The 20,633-nt window shown below is 52.5% G+C and overlaps 2 protein-coding genes across 3 annotated transcripts; one reads left to right on the top strand and one right to left on the bottom strand.

The window, feature by feature from the left end:
• Positions 1–7,265: 7,265 nt before the first annotated feature.
• Positions 7,266–16,654, bottom strand: POLR3K (RNA polymerase III subunit K). Its single transcript, XM_047781167.1, has 3 exons — positions 16,350–16,654; positions 9,589–9,676; positions 7,266–8,241 (listed from the first exon to the last, which is right to left on the bottom strand). The coding sequence occupies exons 1-3, from the start codon at positions 16,632–16,634 to the stop codon at positions 8,114–8,116; spliced, it is 501 nt and encodes a 166-aa protein (XP_047637123.1). The 5' UTR covers positions 16,635–16,654; the 3' UTR covers positions 7,266–8,113.
• A 13-nt stretch (positions 16,655–16,667) lies between these two features.
• SNRNP25 (small nuclear ribonucleoprotein U11/U12 subunit 25) lies at positions 16,668–20,289 on the top strand. Of its 2 annotated transcripts, none has more exons than XM_047781168.1 (5): positions 16,668–16,918; positions 18,362–18,452; positions 18,682–18,787; positions 19,269–19,343; positions 19,964–20,289. In XM_047781168.1, exons 1-5 carry the CDS (start codon positions 16,877–16,879, stop codon positions 20,262–20,264), a joined length of 615 nt encoding a protein of 204 aa, XP_047637124.1. In that variant the 5' UTR covers positions 16,668–16,876; the 3' UTR covers positions 20,265–20,289. The 2 variants fall into 2 exon arrangements, with proteins under 2 accessions (XP_047637124.1, XP_047637125.1); XM_047781169.1 differs by having other exon boundaries at positions 16,679–16,918; positions 20,008–20,289.
• Positions 20,290–20,633: the final 344 nt, after the last annotated feature.

The raw sequence follows: 20,633 nt of genomic DNA, 5'->3' as shown, positions 1-20,633 counted from the left end.
AGGACACCACTGAGATGCGTGAAGCTGGTGCCGGGAGGCCAGGGCCCTGAGCGGGCACAGGGCAGTGGCGCCATCTCCCAGGGTTTCCAGGAGGCACAGGCCCCTCCGGGCAGCCTTGGCAGCCGGCACGGCGAGCAGAGCGGGGCCTCAGGTGCAGAAGCGGAGCAAGAACGGGCATCCCCTCCAATCTCAGAAGACGCAGCCTCTGCAGGCCGCTAGGCTCCAGCCCCAACAGACACACGTTTAAGGGCCCTGTTCCTCGCTGTCAGCTGCACAGCCTCCTTGTTCCTCTGGCTGGTTTCAAAATCTTTCTAGGGAAGCTCCTGAAAACCTGCCTCATGGCGTCTCGGGTCGCACAGGCCATGGTTCAGGTTCAGTAATACTGCTGATGGACCTGTGGAGCCTTTGCCTAAATATGCTGCTTCAGGGTTTCGGAGACAGAGTTAGCATATGGCATCATATTAGTTTCTGGTGTACATGTGATTTTATTTTTCTTTTTTCTTTTTTTGGTCTTTTTAGGGCCACACCTGCAGCATATGGAGGTTCCCAGGCTAAGGGTCCAGTTGTCGGAGCTGTGGCCACCAGCCTACGCCACAGCCACTCGGGAGCCGAGCCACGTCTGTGACCTACACCACAGCTCAAGGCAACGCCGTGTCCTTAACCCACTGAGAGAGGCCAGGGATCGAACCTGCGTCTTCAGGGATCCCAGTCAGATTCGTTTCCGCTGAGCCACGACGGGCACGCCTATGCTATTTTCAGTGACGGTGGTGAACAACTCCAGGCTTGGATCTTTAAGCAGCAGCACGAGTGCGGTACAAGAAACTGCTCGGGTCTAAGGCTGAGCACTACAGAAACTGGCAGCTGCTGCCAAGTGGCCTCTAAAAAGGTACCAACTTCTACTCCCAGCAGGCGACTGAGAAGGCCCATGGCCCTCGCCCACTGTGCGCTTTATCGGTCTTTAAATCTTTGCCCATCTGATAGGCACAGATACGGCAATGCTGCCTTAATCTGCACTTCCTTATTAGGTGAGGATAAGCATCTTTTCAAATATTTACTGGCTGTATGTTCTTTCGGGTTCTGAACAGAGTCACATTTCCATCTGTCCCCGTGCACAAGTGTGCTCTGAACATCAAAACACATGGGGTGTGGCGGGTGGGGGATGTGCTTTGGCTGCGGGATGGAAATCGTGTGAAATAGGATTGTGAGATCATCCGACAACTACAGATGTGATAAATTCACTGAGTAATTAAAAAAAAAAAGTAGTCACAGAAAAAACAAACAAACAAACAAAAAAACACCTGGGATGGAGTGCCCGTCGTGTGCAGGAGAAACGAATCCCACCAGGCACCATGAGGTGGTGGGTTCTCTCCCTGGCCTCGATCAGTGGCTGGGGGATCCGGTGTTGCTGGGAGCTGTGGCGCAGGCCACAGAGGAGGCTCAGATCTGGCCGAAAGACAGAGTTTACCTTCTGCTAAACAAAACAAAACCACTGTCCAGAGAAACCTAGCAGAATCCACAATGGCCATCATTCACAGTTTCCGAGATAAAAACATGTGAAAAAACAGAATTATGTGACCCATACTTAAGAGCAAAGACAACAGACAGAGACTGACTCTCAGTGCTACACTGTTGGAAACAGCATAGGGTGTTTTGTTTTGTTTTTTCTTTTTCAGCGCTGCCCCCCTGGCATATGGAGGTTCCCAGGCTAGGCGTCCAATCGGAGCCACAGCCACCGGCCTACACCACAGCCACAGCAACACGGGATCCAAGCCTCGTCTGCGACCTACACCACAGCTCACAGCAACGCTGGATCCTTAACCCACCCATGGAGTCCAGGGATCAAACCGGCATCTTCATGGATCCTAGTCAAGCTCATTAACTGCTGAGCCACGAAGGGAGCTCCCAAGCACAGGTTTTAAAGCAACTACTCAACTATACTCAAAGACGTGCGGGGAAGTTATGTTGCCAATGAAGGCACAGCAAATTTCAGTGGAGAAACAAACTACAAAAAAAAAAAAAAGAACCAAAAGTAACGTATGAGAAACACACTATATCTAAAGTTAAAATATTCCTGCTGGACAGCACAGGGAACTCTGTCTAGTCGCTTTTTGTTTTTTCAGGGCCCCACCCACAGCCTATGGAGGTTCCCAGGCTAGGGGTCCAATCGGAGCTACAGCCGCTGGCCTCCACCACAGCCACAGCCACGCAGGGTCTGAGCCACATCTTCGACCCACACCCCAGCTCACAGCAACGCCAGATGCCCAACCCACCGAGCGAGGCCAGGGATCGAACCCACAACCTCATGGTTCCTCGTCGGAGTCGTTAACTACCGCGCCCCGATGGGAACCCCTGTCTAGTCACTTCTGATGGCACATGGAGGATAATGTGAGAAACTAATGTGGGTGTGTGTGTGGGTGTGTGTGTGTGTGTGTGTGTATAACCACACAATCTCACATGCTTTCTCTTACGTTGCGTTATAGGTCACATGTGTGACTGTGACGGGGTCACCTGGCTGCGCAGCAAAAGCTGACACAACACTGTCAATCGACTGTCATAGAAAAAATAAAAATCAAAAGACTAAAGGTAAAAGCATGAGCGAGCAGAGAAAACAAGACGGAACAGTAACCATAGGGAAGCCTTGAAAGGGAGACGGGTGAGACCTGACTGGACTCAGAGTGGAAACCACATCCTCAAAATCACACCAGAGAGGAAGTTCCCTTGCGGCAGCAGGTTAAGTCTCCGGCGCTGCCGAGGCTGTGACACAGGTCGCAACTGCAGCGTGGATTTGATCCCTGGTCCAGGAACTTCCACACGCGGAGGGTGCCGTCAATAAACAAAACAAACAAACAAACAAAAAATAGGAGTTCCCACTGTGGCTCAGCAGAAATGAACCTGACCAGCATCCATGAGGACGCAGGTTCAATCCCTGGCCTCACTCAGGAGGTTAAAGGATCTGGTGTTGCCGTGGGCTGCGGAGTAGGTGGCAGACACGGCTCGGATCCCGCATGGCTGTGGCTCTGGTGGAGGCCGGCGGCTGCAGCTCCGATTGGACCCCTAGCCTGGGAGCCTCCACATGCCACGGGTGTGGCCCTCAAAAGATTAAAAACAAAAACAAAAAAAAACCCGCCACATGGACAGAGAGGACCATGTGTAGTTCAGCACAGCCCTGTTCCCGGGGCAAGGCCGGGGAGTGGGAAGGCCCCAGACAATTACGAGGATCAGGCTGGCTCCCCAACAAGGAGCAGCCGAGCAGGTCCGCTCAGTCCAACACCTGTGCTTGTGCCAGGCAGACACACAGGAAGGCCAGCATCTCTTGTCCCAGAAGACGTTCGGAAGCCACAACCTGACACGCCACTCACCCCCAGAACAAATGGAGGTGAACAGAAAGACGGCCTCCTCAGCTGGCGGGAAACCTCGGGCACAAAGAGGACAGTTTCACAAGGCTGTTACGTGAGCAGCTACACAAATCCTCACAGCTCTATGAGGCTAGCAACCTGCAACCCGCAAGCCAAATCCACCCCACCCTCGAAAAAAACTTGTGAGCCAAAAACAGTTTACGTATTTTTAAATGGGTAGGGAGACAGCCTTTGGAGAATTACATGATGGGGAGCTCCCATCGTGATTCAGTGGTTAACAAACCTGACTAGGATCCACAAGGACGTGGATTCAATCCCTGGCCTCGCTCAGTGGGTTAAGGATCCGGCGTGGCCGGGAGCTGTGGTGTAGGTCGCAGACGTGGCTCGGATCCCGAGTTGCTGTGGCTCTGGTGTAGGCCAGCGGCTACAGCTCCAATTAGACCCCTAGCCTGGAAACCTCCATATGCCATGGGTGCGGCCCTGAAAGACAAAAAAAAAAAAAAAAAAAAAAACGGATTATGTGATGTGAAAATGCTATGAAATTCAAATTCACTGTCCAGTTACCCTGGGACATGGCCACACTCACCCACGCATGTCTGCAGCTGCTCTTGCACCACGATGGCAGAGTAGTGGTGCTTCCAGCTGCCACCCTGCTAGGCCGCTTCTGGGCTCCAGGAATGAAGGGTGTGGTGTCACAACCCAGCAGTGATCTTAACAGCATCTCAAGGGCCACTGTATGGCTATACCACCTAATTTTCTCTTACTGTGCGTACACAGCCATCACGTCAAAAGAAGAAAAAGTGGGGAGCTCCCACTGTGGCTCAGACGGCTAAGGGCCCGACCTTGTCTCTGTGAGGATGCAGGTTTGATCCCTGGCCTCGCTCAGTGGGTTAAGGAGGATCTGGCATTGCCACAAGCTGTGGTGCAGGGCACAGATGTGGCTCAGGTTTGGCACTGCTGTGGCTGTGGCTGTGGCCGGCAGCTCAGGTCCGACTTGACCCCTAGCCCAGGAATTTCCATTATGCCATAGGTGCGGCTGTTAAAAAGCACAGAAAAGAAAACTCTGGAGTTCCCAGGTGGTGCAGTGGGTTAAGGATCTGGCACCACTGCTGTAGCTGTGCCCTATGTGGCTGAAAAAGAAAAAATAATATTAAAACAGATAAATTTCCAAGTGACTTGTCGTTAACCAAGCAAGGACAGCCACTCGAGGGTCGTGACTTCCTCCTGCCTGACTGCAGCAGCTGAGGAAATGTGTCAGAGATGATAAATTTAAAACCCCGGGCCTGTAGGGGAGAGCAGGAGTTTACAACACTGGGGGCAACGAACAAGTCCGGGAAGATGCAAAGCCAGGAAGACCCTGCAGGGACTCCAAGGGTGGAAGGACGCATCCCCTCAGGGCACCAGGGAGCCTCTGCCAAGTTACCGGCAAACCTGCAGAGACAGTGTGTTTACAGTCCGCGAGTTCTCACTGTCATTCATCCACAAACACCCCAAGAAATACCTGCATCTCACAGAACCGAGCAGCAGCGCCCAGGGAACTGCATGTGCTCCCCTGCCTTGAACCTGCATGAAGAGATGCCCACAGGCAAGCAAGTCCAAGGACAGCGAACACCGACCTTGAAACTTCAGTTAAGCAAAATGGCAGCCGTTCTTTTCATCAAGAGACTCACATTACAATATGGCGCAATGACATTTTGAATTTTTTTTTTTTTTTTTTTTTTTTTTTTGCTTTTTAGGGCCATACCCACAGCATATGGAAGTTCCCAGGCTCGGGGTTGAACTGGCTCTGCAGCTGCCAGCCTACGCCACAGCCACGGCAGCACAGGATCCGAGCCACATCTACAACCTGCACCATAGCTCACGGCAATGCTGGATCCTTCACCCACCGAGCGAGGCCAGGGACACAGCAGCCGCATCCTCACGGATGCTAGTTGGGTTCGTCATTGCTGAGCCGCAGCGGGAACTACCTTGAATTGCTTTAAAAGAAATTGTAGGAGTCCCTTCTCTGGGGCTTCCCTAGATTTTCCCTCTTGCACACAAAACCCAAAATATCTACTGTCTGGCTCTTTACAGGAGGAGGAGTAAACCCCTGGGGTAAAAAACCATCGCTTCTCCGCCTGACACAGGAGGAAACGAAGGTGGTTCGGCCCCTCGACAGGCAGCAGGCCGGCTTCCCAGGGCATGACCTTCCGTCATCCACGCTGCCTCCAGCAGAGAACGAAACCCGGAGGAAGCAGAACCGACAGCAGAGGAAGACACTACGGCTTCCTGCATTGGTGCCGTGGGATCAGTGGCGTCTCTGCGGCGCCAGAAGGAAGGTTTGATCACCAGCCCATTCAGTGTTGCCGCAACTGTGACTGCGATCTGACTCCTGGCACGGGACCTTCATGGGCGGCAGGGTGGCCAAAAACAAAGAAAAGAAAAGAGATGACACTAGAGGAGTTCCCGTGGTGGCGCAGTGGTTAATGAAACCGACTAGGAACCATGAGGTTGCGGGTTCAATCCCTGCCCTTGCTCAGTGGGTTAAGGATCCGGCGTTGCCGTGAGCTGTGTTGCAGACATGGCTCGGATCCCGTGTTGCTGTGGCCCTGGCATAGGCCAGCGGATGCAGCTCCGATTCGACCCCTAGCCTGGGAACCTCCATAGGCCTCAGAAGCGGCCCTAGAAAAGGCAAAAAGCCAAAAAAAAAAGACGACACTAGAGACTTCCCCCAGGATAAAATCCCATTTGTGAAACCCAAACAAACAGTTCTGAGACAGAACCAATTACAGAGAACGGGCTCGGGCCTGGTCTCTGTGTTCTAATGATAAGAAAAGACTCACGTAAACCATGGCCCTAACAATTAATCATCGGCATTCCCTGGTGGTTCAGTGCGTTGGGGACCTGGGGTTGTCACTGCTGTGGCTCAGGTCACTGCTGTAGTGGAGGTTCAACCCCTGGCCTGGGGACACCTGCGTGCCATGGGCCAACCAAAAAAAACATCATAATTTCAGAGTTCCTATGTGGCTCAGTGGGTTAACAAACCGACATGGTGTCTGCGAGGATGCAGGTTCGATCCTTGGCCTCACTCAGAGCGTGAAGGATTGGGTGTTGCCACAAGTCGCAGTGTGGGTCACAGAGGGGGCTCGGATTCAGTGCTGCTGTGGCTGTGGTACAGGCAGGCGGCTACAGCTCTAATTCTACCCCTAGCCTGGGAAATTCCATATGCTGCAGGTGCAGCCTTAAAAATAAATAGTCATAATAATAATTTCTTGGAAAGATAAGTTCCAAAAAAGTAAAAATCTATATTGAAGGCATATACATATATATATATACATATATATTTCTTTTTTTTTTTTTTTGCTTTTTAGGGACGCACCCGCAGTATATGGAGGTTCCCAGGCTAGGGGTTGATTACAAGCTGTAGCCACTGGCTTACACCACACCCAGGAACTGAGCCGCGTCTGCGACCTACACCACAGCCCATGGCAACACCAGATCCTCAGCCCACTGAGTGAGGCCAGGGATTGAACCTGCACCCTCATGGGTCCTAGTCAGATTTGTTTCCACTGCGCCACGACGGGAACTCCGAAGACATAAATTCACATCCCATTATTTCATGAGTGAGACTCCATTAAGAGATTTGGCTCAGGGAACTAGAGTCCACCTCCTGTAATCAACCAGGACGGAAAAAAACAATGAAAAAGACAAGTTCCCGTCATGGCTCAGGGGAAAGGAATCTGACTAGTATCCATGAGGACGCAGATCTGAGCCCTGGCCTCGCTCAGTGGGTGGCTGGGATGCTGTGGGGTAGGCCAGCGGCTAGTTCCGATTCGACTCCTAGCCTGGGAACCACCACACACCGTGGGTATGGCCCTAAAGAGACAAAAAAAAAAAAGACCAGAAAAAAAACAAGAAGACGAAAAAGAATATAACTGAATCACTTTGTTGCACAGCAGTAACTAATCCAACATGTTAAATCAACTAGAGTTCAATAAAACAAATTTCAAAGGAGAGAGAGAAAGATCTGGAAAAGCAATGACATCTGAGGTCCTGAGCAAGAATTCAATCCATCAATAACCAAGATCCTGCCCCCTGCTGGCCCTCAGGTGTCCTCTTCCCCTTTAGAGGAGAGAGATGGACAAAGCACCAAGTATCAAAGAAATACCATCTCCTAAGTTTACCGCAATCCCAGGAATTGAGAATCAAAATAATAAAAGAAACTCCACGCCATTGACAATGTTATAACCACACTAGTCCTACACACAGGAATCAGTTTTGGATTCTTGTTTTGGGGTTTGGCGTCTCCATCTTAAGGCATTTAAAACACTGAGAAGGTGGTATCGGATTTTAATTTTAAGTAAATATTCAGAATAAACGCTGATCCACCGAGTTTGCAACTAACAGCTAAATACTTAAGGACAGCTAGTGTTCTAAGTCAAAGCCCCATTTTCTTGGGTGCGCCGACATACAAATAAATGTTTACGAGCGTCAGCCTGTGGCGAGAGAAAGCTCACTGCCCACTAAACGGGAAGGATGGATAACAGGACCCTAAACAAGATGCACTCGTTGTGGCCACTGCCTCCAAACACAAGTTCTCCCTGGACGTTAGCAAATTCATCCACTGCCTGGGCGATGGGGGCCATCTCCTGGCCCCCCGGCCGGGCCGCTCTGAGAAGGCTGGCTTTCTGCCACACGGGCAGAGACGCTCAGAACCCGCAGCTCCCTCCCGGCTGGGAATGAGGTGAGCAGATGCTGGGCAGCGGGGCCACCCGGCCCTAGTCCCTCCAGCGGTGTCCACACTGAGCATTGCAGCACTTGTAGAAGGTAGTCATGGGCTCGTCAGCAGAGCGGGTCTGAAGCTGCATGAAATAGGCCCGAGGATGCTCACACTTGGGACACGGCTCTGGCATGAGAAAAACAAGGGACCCACGGTTACTTCAAAAAGGACGCTCAGGGAGCTCCCAGTGTGGCACAGCAGCCCAAGAATCCGACTGCAGCGGCCTGGGTTGCAGCTGCGGCGCGGACCAAGTCCCTGGCCGGGGAACTTGCAGGCCACAAGTGCAGCCAAAAAAAAAAAAGGGGAAAAGACGTGAATGGAGACAAAATAACAATGTGATCCTGCCACACAGCACTGGGAACTGCATCCAGCCCCTTGTGACGGAGCAGGGCGGAGGGTAATGTGCGGGAGAGACTGGACGGAGATGCATGTGCGACTCGGGCACTTGGCTGTACAGGAGCAAAAAAATTTCTTTTTTCCTTTTCTGGGCCACACCCGTGGCATTGTGGAGGCTCCCAGGCTAGGGGCTGAATCAGAGCTGTAGCCACCGGCCTCCACCCCAGCCACAGCAACGCGGGATCCGAGCCGCGTCTGCCACCCACACCACAGCTCACGGCAACGCCGGATCTTTATCCCACTGAGCAAGGCCAGGGACCGAACCCACATCCTCATGGATACTAGTCCAGTTTGTCAACCACTGAGCCACAACAGGAAGTCCTACAGCAGAAAATTAATAGAACACTGTAAACCAACTACAAGGGAAAAAGTAAAAATCATTTACAGAAAAAAGATTTGGAATAAATGTTTATGTTGCTGAGTATCCAGTGCAGTTTAAAGCTCTCTATTATTGATTTTTAAAAATCCACGACAGAACAAAAAGACCATATTTTTTCCTTAGACTGACCTATTCCTCCGGTCACACCTGTTGAGCACCTCTCATTTGCCAAAAACTCACTGCATGAGCTCAAAATCTATAAACCTGGATTAGCCCAGAAAGGTCACGGTCATAAGGCAGTAAGCCACCTCGAGATTCGAAATCAGGTCTGAACAGCTCCAAAGCTTGTGCCGACACTGGTTTTGGAACAAAGAAAGTATAAAGGAAGGAGTGCCTGTTGTGGCACAGCGGAAATGAATCCGACTAGGAACCATGAGGTTGTGGGTTCGATCCCTGGTCTCGCTCAGTGGGTAAAGGATCTGGCCTTGCTATGGCTGGGGTGGAGGCCGGCGGCTGCAGCTCTGATTAGACCCCTAGCCTGGGAACCTCCATATGCCGTGGGTGCGGCCCTAAAAAGCAAAAAACAAACAAACCAAAAAAACCACTACATGAATAAATAAATAATTTCTAAGAAATTATTAAGGAGGAAAACATAGACTTTCTATTCGCAGAAGCACAAGCAGACTGCCACGGAGGGGCAGAGTCAGCAGCCCCGTACCATCCACGGCTCTGCCCGGGAACAGGCCTCTCCCTCTCACCTGCGGTGGAGTCAACGTTCTCCCAGGCAGCTGCTCCACCAAGCACGTCATCCACTTCTTTCAGCTTTGGGTACTTCCGATTCGTTACCTAACAAACAACAGCCAGTCTTCAGCCTCTCCAACTGACTGAATCGCACACCCCAGGATCACCTAACCACACCTGCCCGCAGGTGTCTGGCTTCTTCCACCCTTCAACCAGGACGGGAGGGGTACTGGACAGGCAGAGGCCCTGCTCCATCAGAACTTAGAGGACCCATGATTGGACGGCCCCAAGAGAAGGTCTCTGCAAGGACTGGACAAAGCAAGAGGAGCAAGAGAAGCATGGCTCGGGTATGGCCCTCCTCTTCTTCCACACCCCCTAAGGCTGGGTAGCCCGAGACGAGGCCCCAGGGGACTGAGGCCAAAGAGGGGCAATCTCAGCCGGGGAGCCGCCCCCCCCCCCAGCCTCCGAGCAGAGCTTTCTAAGCACTTGCCAGGTTCTACCAGACGTCCTTGACATGTCAGGGTAGGTAAGAGTCCACCCTCAGCGTCGTTTCAGACCCTAAACTCCCACAACACAGCCACATGGCAGGACACTATACAAATCTATACAAATACTAAGGAGAAAGTAGCACTTGGGAGTTCCCTGTTGGCTCAGCGGGTTACGGCCCCAGTTCTGTCCCGGATCTGTCGCTGCTGTGGCGCAGGTTTGCAGGTGTGGAAAGTGACATAATGTCTGTTCTATCAAAGGAAATCTTGGTGACTCCATTTTGCTGAAATGCCTTCCTGCTACCCCCCCCCTTCCCTCCTCTCCCAGTAACAATTTGTTTCGAATTAGCCAACCGGGAAGAACGTGCACCCTGACCTGACCCACAGGAAGGGGACAGGGTACAGCCCCTGCGTTAGGGATAAATAGGGGAGGCTCCTTTGTTCGGTGCGTGCGCACTTTTTGGGGTGCCCGCGCCCTTCTGCAGCAGTAAAGAGCCTTGTCGAGATCTCCCCGTGTTCACGTGTCTCATTTTTTGACAATTGACGATCCGAGCCATGTCCCCAGCAAATCTGGGGGCTCATCCGGGATTTGGGTCCACCGGAGGGCAGATTCTCAAGGAGGGGAGACGCGTCCCACGGCCTGTTGCAGGGGCCCTCAATTGAGACGTCCGCGCCCGTGAACTTCAAACCTGTGGAGGGTTCTCGACAACACGGGAAATCGCACGAGCGACCAGGCAACTTCCATTAAGGGACCAAGGTCAGAAAGATCGCGGGTGCAATCGAGTAGCTCCTTGGTGGTCGGGGATGGGGGTCGGTAAGCCTCGGAGGGTCTCGGGTGAGACCAGGGGTTTCGGGTGAACCTGGAGGATCAGAACCCCTCCTGGGAAGTGGGAAGTAAGTCTTCCCGACCTGTACGTCCATGTGGAGGATCAAATGCGGGTGGGGACCAGGTTCCTCTAGACCGTCCCCTGGGACCGACACTAACGCATTGGGGCGACAGTCCATGGACGAAGGACAGAAAGAAGGGAGAAGGACTGAATGTTGTTTCCCCGGGACACAGACACCTTCTCTCGCCCCACCCGTCCTCCCGCCACAGTTCAGATCGGACGAGGGTTGGGTCTGTCCGCTGCTCACTCAGTCTGGCCAGGACCAGTCACTGGGGTCTCAGGAGGAAACTTACTAAGCTCTCCGTTGGCAGCGGGGACCGGTGGTCTCATTTCCCCTCAGAGCACGGGACCAAGAGGGAAATGAGGGGGAAACCCAAGAACATTCTGGGACCGCCTTCCCTCCAGGGGACCACCCCCCCACGCTGCTTGGCTTGCCGCCACCCTCCAATCCCCAAAACGGTGCTGGCCCCCTCCAGCCACAGCCACCACCGCTGTCGCTGCTAGGGGAGCGTGGGAGGGGAAGGGGTGCAGAGCCACCCCCAGGGCGGGGGCGGGCGCAAGGGCACTGCTGCTCACAGAGTTAAAACAGGAGGGGAGGGGAACAGAGCACCGCGCAGGCGCAAGAACAGGAGGGGGAGGCCACAGGCACAAGCGTGCTGCCCCCGGCCTGTGGGATCAAAGCCCACCGCCTCAGCAAAACCAAAGGATGTGGCAGGACCTTATTCCAGACTGAGGCAAGAGTTTAAAACAAGGTCAGGAGTTCCCGTCGTGGCGCAGCAGAACCAAATCCGACCAGGAACTATGAGGTTGCGGGTTCGGTCCCTGACCTCGCTCCGTGGGTGAAGGAGCTGGTGTTGCCGGGAGCTGTGGTGTAGGTTCCAGATGCGGCTCGGATCCCACATCGCTGTGGCTGTGGCGTAGGCCGGCGGCTGCAGCTCTGATTGGACCCCTGGCCTGGGAACCTCCATGTGCTGCAGGTGCAGCCCTCAAAAGACAAAGCAATAAGTAAAAATACATACATACATACATACATATATATATATAAAATAAAGGGTTGGAAAGATAAACTATCAGAGAACTTAGAGACATAGAAGGCATATGTGAGAAGGAATGAGGAATGGAATTCTATTTTATCAAGGGAAAAGAAGAATAAGTTTGCCTTCTAGCTTGTTTTAAATGGAAAATGGGGGACAAACTACTGGATAGAGAAAGTACTGGAAGGTTTGTGGGAAGTAGACATTGAGAGAAGGGTTATATGTTGTCAGAACTCAATTTAACATAAGTTTAATTGAGTAAATTAATTTTAAAATAAGCTGGTACAAAACTTGAACTTGGCTTTTCTTTGTTTAAAAAAACGTTTCCTTGGAATGCTACTTTGATAACAGATTATATAATGTTCTTTCAAGTGATCTGCTGTATTTGCTTTTGAGAGCTCTTCAAACTTTGGTTAAGAAAGAAGTGTTATCCACAGCGACATATTATTCTAACCAAATTAAAAAAAATGATTTATATCAAATTCTAATTAAACCGCTTTTAACTCAGCTAACTTTAAAATGTTTCATGGGATCCTTGAGGCATTCAAGAAAAAAAAAAGGGCTAAATTTACTAAACTTATTTGAAATGTTACAATACATAGAGAGTATTATCAAGTAAGTGATAAATCTCAGATTATACAGACACATAGATATTTTAATATAGATATTCTAGAACTTTTACAGTTCCTGAAATTTGGATATATATTGGTATTATAATTCTTTTCTTTTTCTAGTTATTTCAAATTGTTATGTCACAACAGTTACCAAGTTTCATTGTCAATTGGCACCATAATCAGATTTAAAATGTGCCTTCAGTCTTTTGTCACTGTTAGTTAATGGCTTTACTCAGATTCCTTTGTAAAAAGTTTCCTTTTCTAGAAGATCTCCAGAAAGAACTTTTTTTTTTTTAAGAAATACAAGTTTCTAACTTCCAGACCTAAATGGTGAGCTGAGTAAGAAATTTAGGGAAAAAAAAAATTCTAAAAAGGAAATTGATTTCATCAACAGTTAAACAAAAAGGACTGGCGACATTGGACTGTGTGAACTGGTCAATACGGTTAGAACTTTATGGTTTCTATTTAAAATAGTACTGGCTTTTAGCCTGTGTTTTCCAGGTATAAAGAATTCTCCCCAAGAAGCAATTTGGTAAATATACCTTTGTAAGCAAAACTGAAACATCTCTTCTCTTCTCTATCTGATTTTTTCCAGAGAATGAAAACTCTCAGGTTTTCAGAAGCTTTATCAGATAATTAGGAAGGCCACCTTGTACGTAGCCTGTAAAAACCTCAAGGTATCTGGGGCTCTTTTTAAAGGGGAAGGAATTCGCTGAGATCTTTAAGATAAACCCTTAGCATGACTTTCCTAGCCCTGAGGTGCCTTTTAAAAGCTTCGTCTATGATTCCCCATAAAGTTCTAACAAAGCCAGTTAAAAAAAAACCTAAATGATCAATTTTATTCACGTAAATCATTAGGTCAAGGTTGTTGATACCAGACATAATTGGCAAATAAATCAGTCTTGGTTTGGCTGATATTTGGTTAAAATGAGAGTCATTTTAGAGAGAAAGAGATGTTTCCATGAAAACTTGCTAAATCTGTTCATTTCATTCTTTTAATTGGGGTCAGTATCACTAAGACTTACTTCCTAGACAGTTCTTTGCTATTATGTTATATTGCTGCAAAGTTTAACTAAGCTTCTAAAAGAACATTCTAAGCTTGTCTCTCAAGCTTATCTCAGGAATTATTTTTGGATAAAAATCAGATGCCCCAAAACCTGCAACAAGGGGACTGTGTGTACTAAAAAGGGCATAACAGCAAAGGACTAGTTCCAAGCTTGTAGAGGAAGAGCCAGGAGGAGGTGCAACAATTGAGGGATTCAAGAGAGGCACTGACAGGTGCCCCTCTTCTGGCTCTACCATCCTTCTGAAAAACCTTTTCCTGCCTCCTGGACCCCGTCGCCAGAGGATGGCTGAGTGCATCCCGTCGGTAGCCGCCACTGCCCTATGAACTGAAGGAAACAGAAGACTCACCTTTGGAGGAAGGCTGACTGTGAGCATAAAAACAGGGTATGGGGCCACAAAGGCCCAGTAAAATGGATAAAATATTCTGTGGACACACCAGACAAAAGCAGCTGTTATGCTGGTACCACAGGGAGAGACTGGAGGCTCAAGTGGTTCCCCTTCCTTTGGGATGGTCATGGGACCCACAGGGGCTTGAATGTGTGGTGCCCTCCTCCAGGACAAAACGGCTTGAAATAATGAGTCCAGTCGGACTTTGTCACTGCTCTTCCCTGAGGTCAAAGGTTCTGCGGGTCAGCCCCCGAGAACTCTTCAGCAGCCAAATGAAAAGTCAACGTCTCCTCATGTCTAAAATGACAAGAGGAGTTCCCGTTGTGGCGCAGTGGTTAACGAATCTGACTAGGAACCATGAGGTTGCGGGTTCGGTCCCTGCCCTTGCTCAGTCGGTTAATGATCCGGCGTTGCCGTGAGCTGTGGTGTAGGTTGCAGATGCGGCTTGGATCCCGCGTTGCTGTGGCTCTGGCGTAGGCCGGTGGCTACAGCTCCGATTGGACCCCTAGCCTGGGAACCTCCATATGCTGCGGGAGTGGCCCAAGAAATAGCAAAAAGACAAAAAATATATAAATAAATAAATAAAATAAAATGACAAGAGGCAAAGGCGACTTTCTTAGGCAATCTGACCGAGTGCAGTGAAAGCCGGTCCTATATCACCCCCACAATAAATCCCGGTGCCAAGCGCCCCCAGGCAGATATCTGGTGGTGTGGGGGTCCACTAATGGGCATCCTTCCGGAATATCAAAGTGACACCCATGCTTTGGTGCAACTGGCCATCCCTTTCACCCTGGCATGTAGGCCCCAATCTCAAACAAACTCAGCCAATCCTGAGAAAACGAGCCACCACCCCCAAGGAGGGTGGTGGTCCTTTGACCCCCCCAAGTCTGTATTGACTCAATAGGTGTTCCAAAAAAATTTAAGACAAGAAATTAGGTAGCCGCTGTGTTTGAATCTGCTCTCTTTGGGTGGTCAACCATCAACAAACATGCTGATTGAATAAACGACATCTTTTACAATCAGCAAAGATTCATTAATTACACTAGAGATGCCATTAAAGAAACGGCTGAAGAGCGAGGGCATGGGAAAACAGACTTGCTTTAGACATGACCCTGGCAGAAAAGGGTGGAGTCTGTGTAATGGTTGAGATCCAGGGCTGCACATTCCTTCCCAACAACCCCGCCCCAGACAGCACCTTCACCAAGGCCCTGTGTGGATTAACGACCTTAGCAGATGAGCTTTCAGAGAATTCTGGTATTAATGACCCCTTCACAGACCTTTTACAAAATTGGTTTAAAAAAAAAAAGAAAAGAAAAGAAATGGGCTAAATCTTTACCCCTCAAATTGCTGTAGTGAGTGTCTGTGTCTTAGCTGCATGTTATGTGATGCCTTGTGTCAGGGGACTTATTTAAAAATTAATAGAAACTGCCTAACAAAGCAACTGGGACCCCTCCCCACAAGCCAATATACTCCTAATGGACCCAATAGCACATGAGAGCCAAACCATGCTCAAAGAGTTTGAAGAAAAGAATACTTGATAAAAAAAATGAAAGGGGGGAATTGTGGAAAGTAACATAATGTCTGTTCTATCAAAGGAAATCTTGGTGACTCCATTTTGCTGAAATGCCTTCCTGCTACCCCCCCCCCCCTTCTCCCAGTAACAATTGTTTCAAATTAGCCAACCGGGAAGAACGTGCACCCTGACCTGACCCACGGGAAGGGGACAGGGTACAGCCCCTGCGTTAGGGATAAATAGGGGAGGGTCCTTTGTTCAGGGCATGCGCACTTTTTGGGGTGCCCAGCGCCCTTCTGCAGAAGAGCCTTGTCGAGATCTCCCCGTGTTCACGTGTCTCATTTTTCGACACTGACGATCCGAGCCATGTCCCCAGCACAGGGAACTTTGCATGCCGGGGGCGCGGCCAAAACAAAAACTAAACAAACAAAAAGAAAGAAAGAAAAGAAAGTATACTGGAAGGCAATGAGCCCTATGTGAAAAATAAAACCAGGGAACGGAAAGGCCGCATTTATATAAACAATCCCTTAGGTAAACACAGGCAGGAGTGACAGGAACGAGTGAGTCCCTAGGGGAAGAGCGACTAGAACAGAAAACTCGTGCACAGACTCTGGAAGCAGCGCCTTGGGCAAGACCGGGGCGCCTCCAAGAGGCTGGCGGTGCGGGCAAGAGGCCGCTGGGACGCGAAACCCAAGCAGAGGACGGGGCTAGGGGAGGTGAGGGTCAGGGCCTGGCGCGCTCCGCGAGAACGATGCCTATGGCCCTGCGTGCCGGGAGACCGGCGCGGACCCACCTTGCGGGTGATGTTGTGCACGTAGGGGCAGGTGTTGCAGGCGAAGCGGTGGCAGCGTTGACCCTCCTCCACAATCAGCCCGTTCCCGCAGCCTGGGCAGAAGAGCAGCATCACGACAGCCCGGTCTGCGCTCCCGGCAGCTCCCTGGCCGTGGACTCCGGCTTCCGGGCGCTCCGAACTCCCCATTGGTCCCGGGGGCAGCCTCTCCGCAATCAGCCCACCAATAGGCACGCCGGCTCCGCACTCCCAGTGTGCACTGCGGCAGGCTGGCTCCCAAAGCATCATTTCTCATTGGTCCTGGCGGTAGCCCCGCCCCTCGACCAAAGGCCGGGCCGTGGGTGGCTTTCCCCGCGGGAATTCCGGGCCTGGGTCGCAAGAGGCGGTGTGGGGGCGGAACCTGCGGGCTGCGAGGCGCCCTGGAGGAGGCGGGGGCCTCGGGGCGGCCAGAGCCGCAGGAGGACGAGGAGGATGAGGAAGAGGCACTGCCGCACTCCGAGGCGGTGGACGTTTTCCAGGAGGGTCTGGCCATGGTGGTGCAGGACCCGCTGCTCTGCGACCTTCCGATCCAGGTGCGCGCGGGCCGGGGCCTCTTCCCCCCCCCGCCCCCCTCCGGGGCCCAGATTCAGGGAGAGGACCGATCCTGGGGTGCCGATGATGGCAGCGGCCCGGAGACCTCCAGAAGCGGTCTCAGGGCGTAAACGAGGGTCTAGGCTCTGACTGGGCCTGGGAGGCGAGCGAGGCACTGGTCTCCGGCGCGGCATTTAGGAAGGGTACCCTGGTAGTCTAGCGGTTAAGAGCTCGCCATTGTCACTGCTGTGGCTCGGGTGCTGTTGGGCGTGCGTTCGACTCCTGGCGGAGGAACTCTCGCATGCCGCGGGCATGGCCAAAAATAAAAATAAAAAAGGAGCGCCAAAAACCCGCTAGTCAGGACACATGACATTTCAGTACAGTGTTTTGGTTGGTTTAGGAGGTTTTTTGTTGTTTCAGCTTTTTGTTTTTGTCTTTTTAGCGCCGCACCTGGGGCATATGGAAATTCCCAGGCTAGAGCTGGAAGCCGCTGGCCTACACCACAGCCACAGCAACTCAGGATCCAGAGCGGCATCTGCAACCCTCAACACAGCTCATGAGCTCATGGGCAACGCAGGATCCTTGACCCACTGAGTGGGGCCAGGGATGGAAACTCCAGTACAGTGTTTTTAAAACTCAACATTGGTGTATAAAGACCTAGAGTAAACAAAATGATATCATGTCAGATAAAAAGACCAGTATTAAAGATTTCTGGAGTTCCCATCGTGGCGCAGTGGTTAACGAATCCGACTAAGAACCATGAGGTTGCAGGTTCGACCCCTCCCTGGCCTTGCTCAGTGGGTGAAGGATCTGGCGTTGCTCTGAGCTGTGGTGTAGGCTAGTGGCTACAGCTCCGATTAGACCCCTAGCCTTGCAACCTTCATATGCTGCCAATGCAGCCCTAAAAAACCAAAAAAATGAAAAATAATAAAGATTTCTCCATTCTCCTCAGGCTTCAGTATGACCTGGCACACTCCTGTTTTTAAATCTTTGTATTTTGCCCATCATGAAAATGTTAAATTAGTTTCTGTTTTCTTGATAGTGGTATTCAACTTCGTCTTCTGTTGCCCGGGTAAATGTTGCACCCCTGCCCCACCCTTGCCTGGGGCCCCAGGGCCTGAGGTTTTTTTGGGGGGCAGGGGGGCCCTCCCAGGCTGGGCACTCAGGCCCAGGGCTGGCCCTCCCATCCAGCTGCTGGGCCGGAGGAGCAAGGGCTGCTCCTGAAGGAGCCTGTTTCTCTGCTCTCCTCTCCCGGGTCTCCGCCTCTTTGGCAAAGGTGAGCAGGACTTGAGATGGAGGTGTTGAAACACTGGGACCCCCCTAATACGTAGGCAAGAACATTCCCCAAATACGGTACTGCTTTGTTTGAACGATGGGCTGGTTCTTCTTCCCTTTTGTTTGGGGCGGTGAAGCGAGCTCCCGCCCCCAGCCTGGGTCTCTTCTAGGTTACTTTGGAAGAAGTCAATTCCCAAATAGCCCTCGAATACGGCCAAGCGATGACAGTCCGAGTGTGCAAGACCGATGGAGAAGTCATGCGTAGGTGCCGCCTCCTTCCACCTCAGGCTGTGGGGCGGAACTCGGGGGAGGGCCTTAGCAGGGCCGGTCAGCGGCAAAGTCGGGGCCTGGCCCGGGGCCTTGGGAGAACGCGAGGGCTCCCTGGCCAGACTTGAGCCTCAGGAGGAAACAGGGCTCAGCAGAGCTCATGGCCCTCTTGCCACCGGGGGCGGTGGCTGCGGATCCCCACCGCGGGTCTTCCTGCTTGCAGCTGTGGTTGTCGTCCAGAACGCCACAGTCCTGGACCTGAAGAAAGCCATCCAGAGATACGTGCAGCTCAGGCAGGAGCGAGAAGGAGGCGTTCAGCACATCAGCTGGTGAGCGGAGCCGCGGCTCCTTGCAGCCCTTCCTGGGAGAAGGTGTGGGGCCCACTGAGCACCCGCGGGACGTGGGCTCATCCATCACCCGGGCTCCGCTGCAGAGTGCGGGCCGGAGCACTGACTCCCTGCCCCAGGTTCACACGGGCCTGGAACCGGGCAGCCACGTGTCTTCACGTGGGGCTCCCTCAGGGCCCTTTCCGTGAGTGCGGAGGTGGTGTCCCTTGTCTCAGATGGTGCAGTGTCCGCCCCTTGCCTCAGTGCTGTCTCCTTCGGGATCAGCCGTGTCATCTCAGCACGGCCGCTGTTTCCTTAGCAAGGGGCCTGCTCCCAGCCCCCCACGCATCCCTCAGAGCAGTGCCTCCCCATTCCCGCCTCAGGCCTGGGGCACGCATGGTCCAGGGCAAGATTCCACAAGAGGAGCCTGGCTGCCGCGGGCCCTCCTCACTCTGCTCCCAGGTCACGAGTCCCCATCTTGCAGGTCCTATGTGTGGAGGACGTACCACCTGATGGCCGCGGGAGAGAAGCTCACAGAGGACCAGAAGAAGCTCCGAGAGTGAGTCTAGGCCGTATCCTGAGCTTCAGGCACTGTTGCCCTCTCGTTCCCTGTGCTCTGCCCTCGGGCTCGCGTCCCCCCAGGGGCTCTTAAAAGGAAGGTGGATCCTTGGAGTTCCCGTCGTGGCTCAGTGGTTAACAAATCCAACTAGGAACCGTGAGGTTGCGGGTTCGATCCCTGGCCTCGCTCAGTGGGTTAAGGACCCAGCGTTGCCCTGAGCCGTGCTGTAGGTCGCAGATGCAGCTCAGATCCCGCCTTGCTGTGGCTCTGGCATAGGCCGGTGGCTGCGGCTCCGACTGGACCCCTAGCCTGGGAACCTCCATGTGCCGCGGGAAGCAGCCCTAGAAAAAGGCCAAAAGACAAAAAAGAAAAAAAAAGGAAGGTGGACCCTAAATCAGTTCCTGGGGGGTGTGGGGGGTGGGGGGGGTCCTTGGTTGGACTGAGGCCCCCTGCCAGGTGGGCGGAGGCAGAGCAGCAGTGCCAGGCCCCTGCTAGTGGCAGTTCCGGGCAGCAGAGCCAGGAGACAATTCAGAGTGCGAGGCGGCAGGAGGACAGCCGCCGCCCCCTCCCCACCTTGATGACGCCACGCTCTTGCCACCTGGTCTCTGCTGCCCTCACAGGTCCCGGGTGCGGGGTCTCCACAGCGACTTTCCTTCTCTCTCAGTTACGGCATCCGGAACCGGGATGAGGTATCTTTCATCAAAAAGCTGCGACAGAAGTGAGTCTCCAGACAGGGACGCCTGCTGTGCTGGCGGCCAGGCTCGTCCCCAGCAGGACACCATGGGCCACTCACTGTGCCCTTTTCCCAGAGGAGTATGGAGATCGCCTTACGCCAGCTGGAGCTGGCTGGACGGTCAAGGTGAACCCCGACGGCGTGGCCGATCCCACGGGGCTGTGGGCTTGGCCCTGTGTACCGAATAAACCTATTTACTTCTTCGTTTGCAAAGTCGAGCCATGGTTGCGGGGCAGGGGTGGGGGGGAATGTGCAGGTGAGTCTCCACAGCCTGGATGCTGCACCTGAGCCCTTGGCCACTCTGCTCCCTAAGCCACACAAGCCTGTCTCCGTGCTCCCGACAGCAAGGAGGCTGGCTGCCTCTTCTGGGCCCCGCCATGGGCCGTCACCTTCACCGGTGCCTCTCTGTGCCCGCACCGGCTCCTGGAGAAGCTCCTGGGGGTGGGGGGTGGGGGGTCTCGGTGCACCTGGGGAGCTAGCATCGCACACGCTCGGTCCTGGTCCCCCTGGTGCCTCCCGTCCCTTCTGCAGCAGGGGGACAGAGTGTGCCCACCCGG

The sequence above is a fragment of the Phacochoerus africanus genome, chromosome 5, assembly GCF_016906955.1.
Source record: "Phacochoerus africanus isolate WHEZ1 chromosome 5, ROS_Pafr_v1, whole genome shotgun sequence".
NCBI classification, from domain to species: domain Eukaryota; kingdom Metazoa; phylum Chordata; class Mammalia; order Artiodactyla; family Suidae; genus Phacochoerus; species Phacochoerus africanus.
The sequence above is the reverse complement of the archived record's forward strand: the minus strand, read 5'-3'. Positions and strand labels throughout refer to the sequence as shown.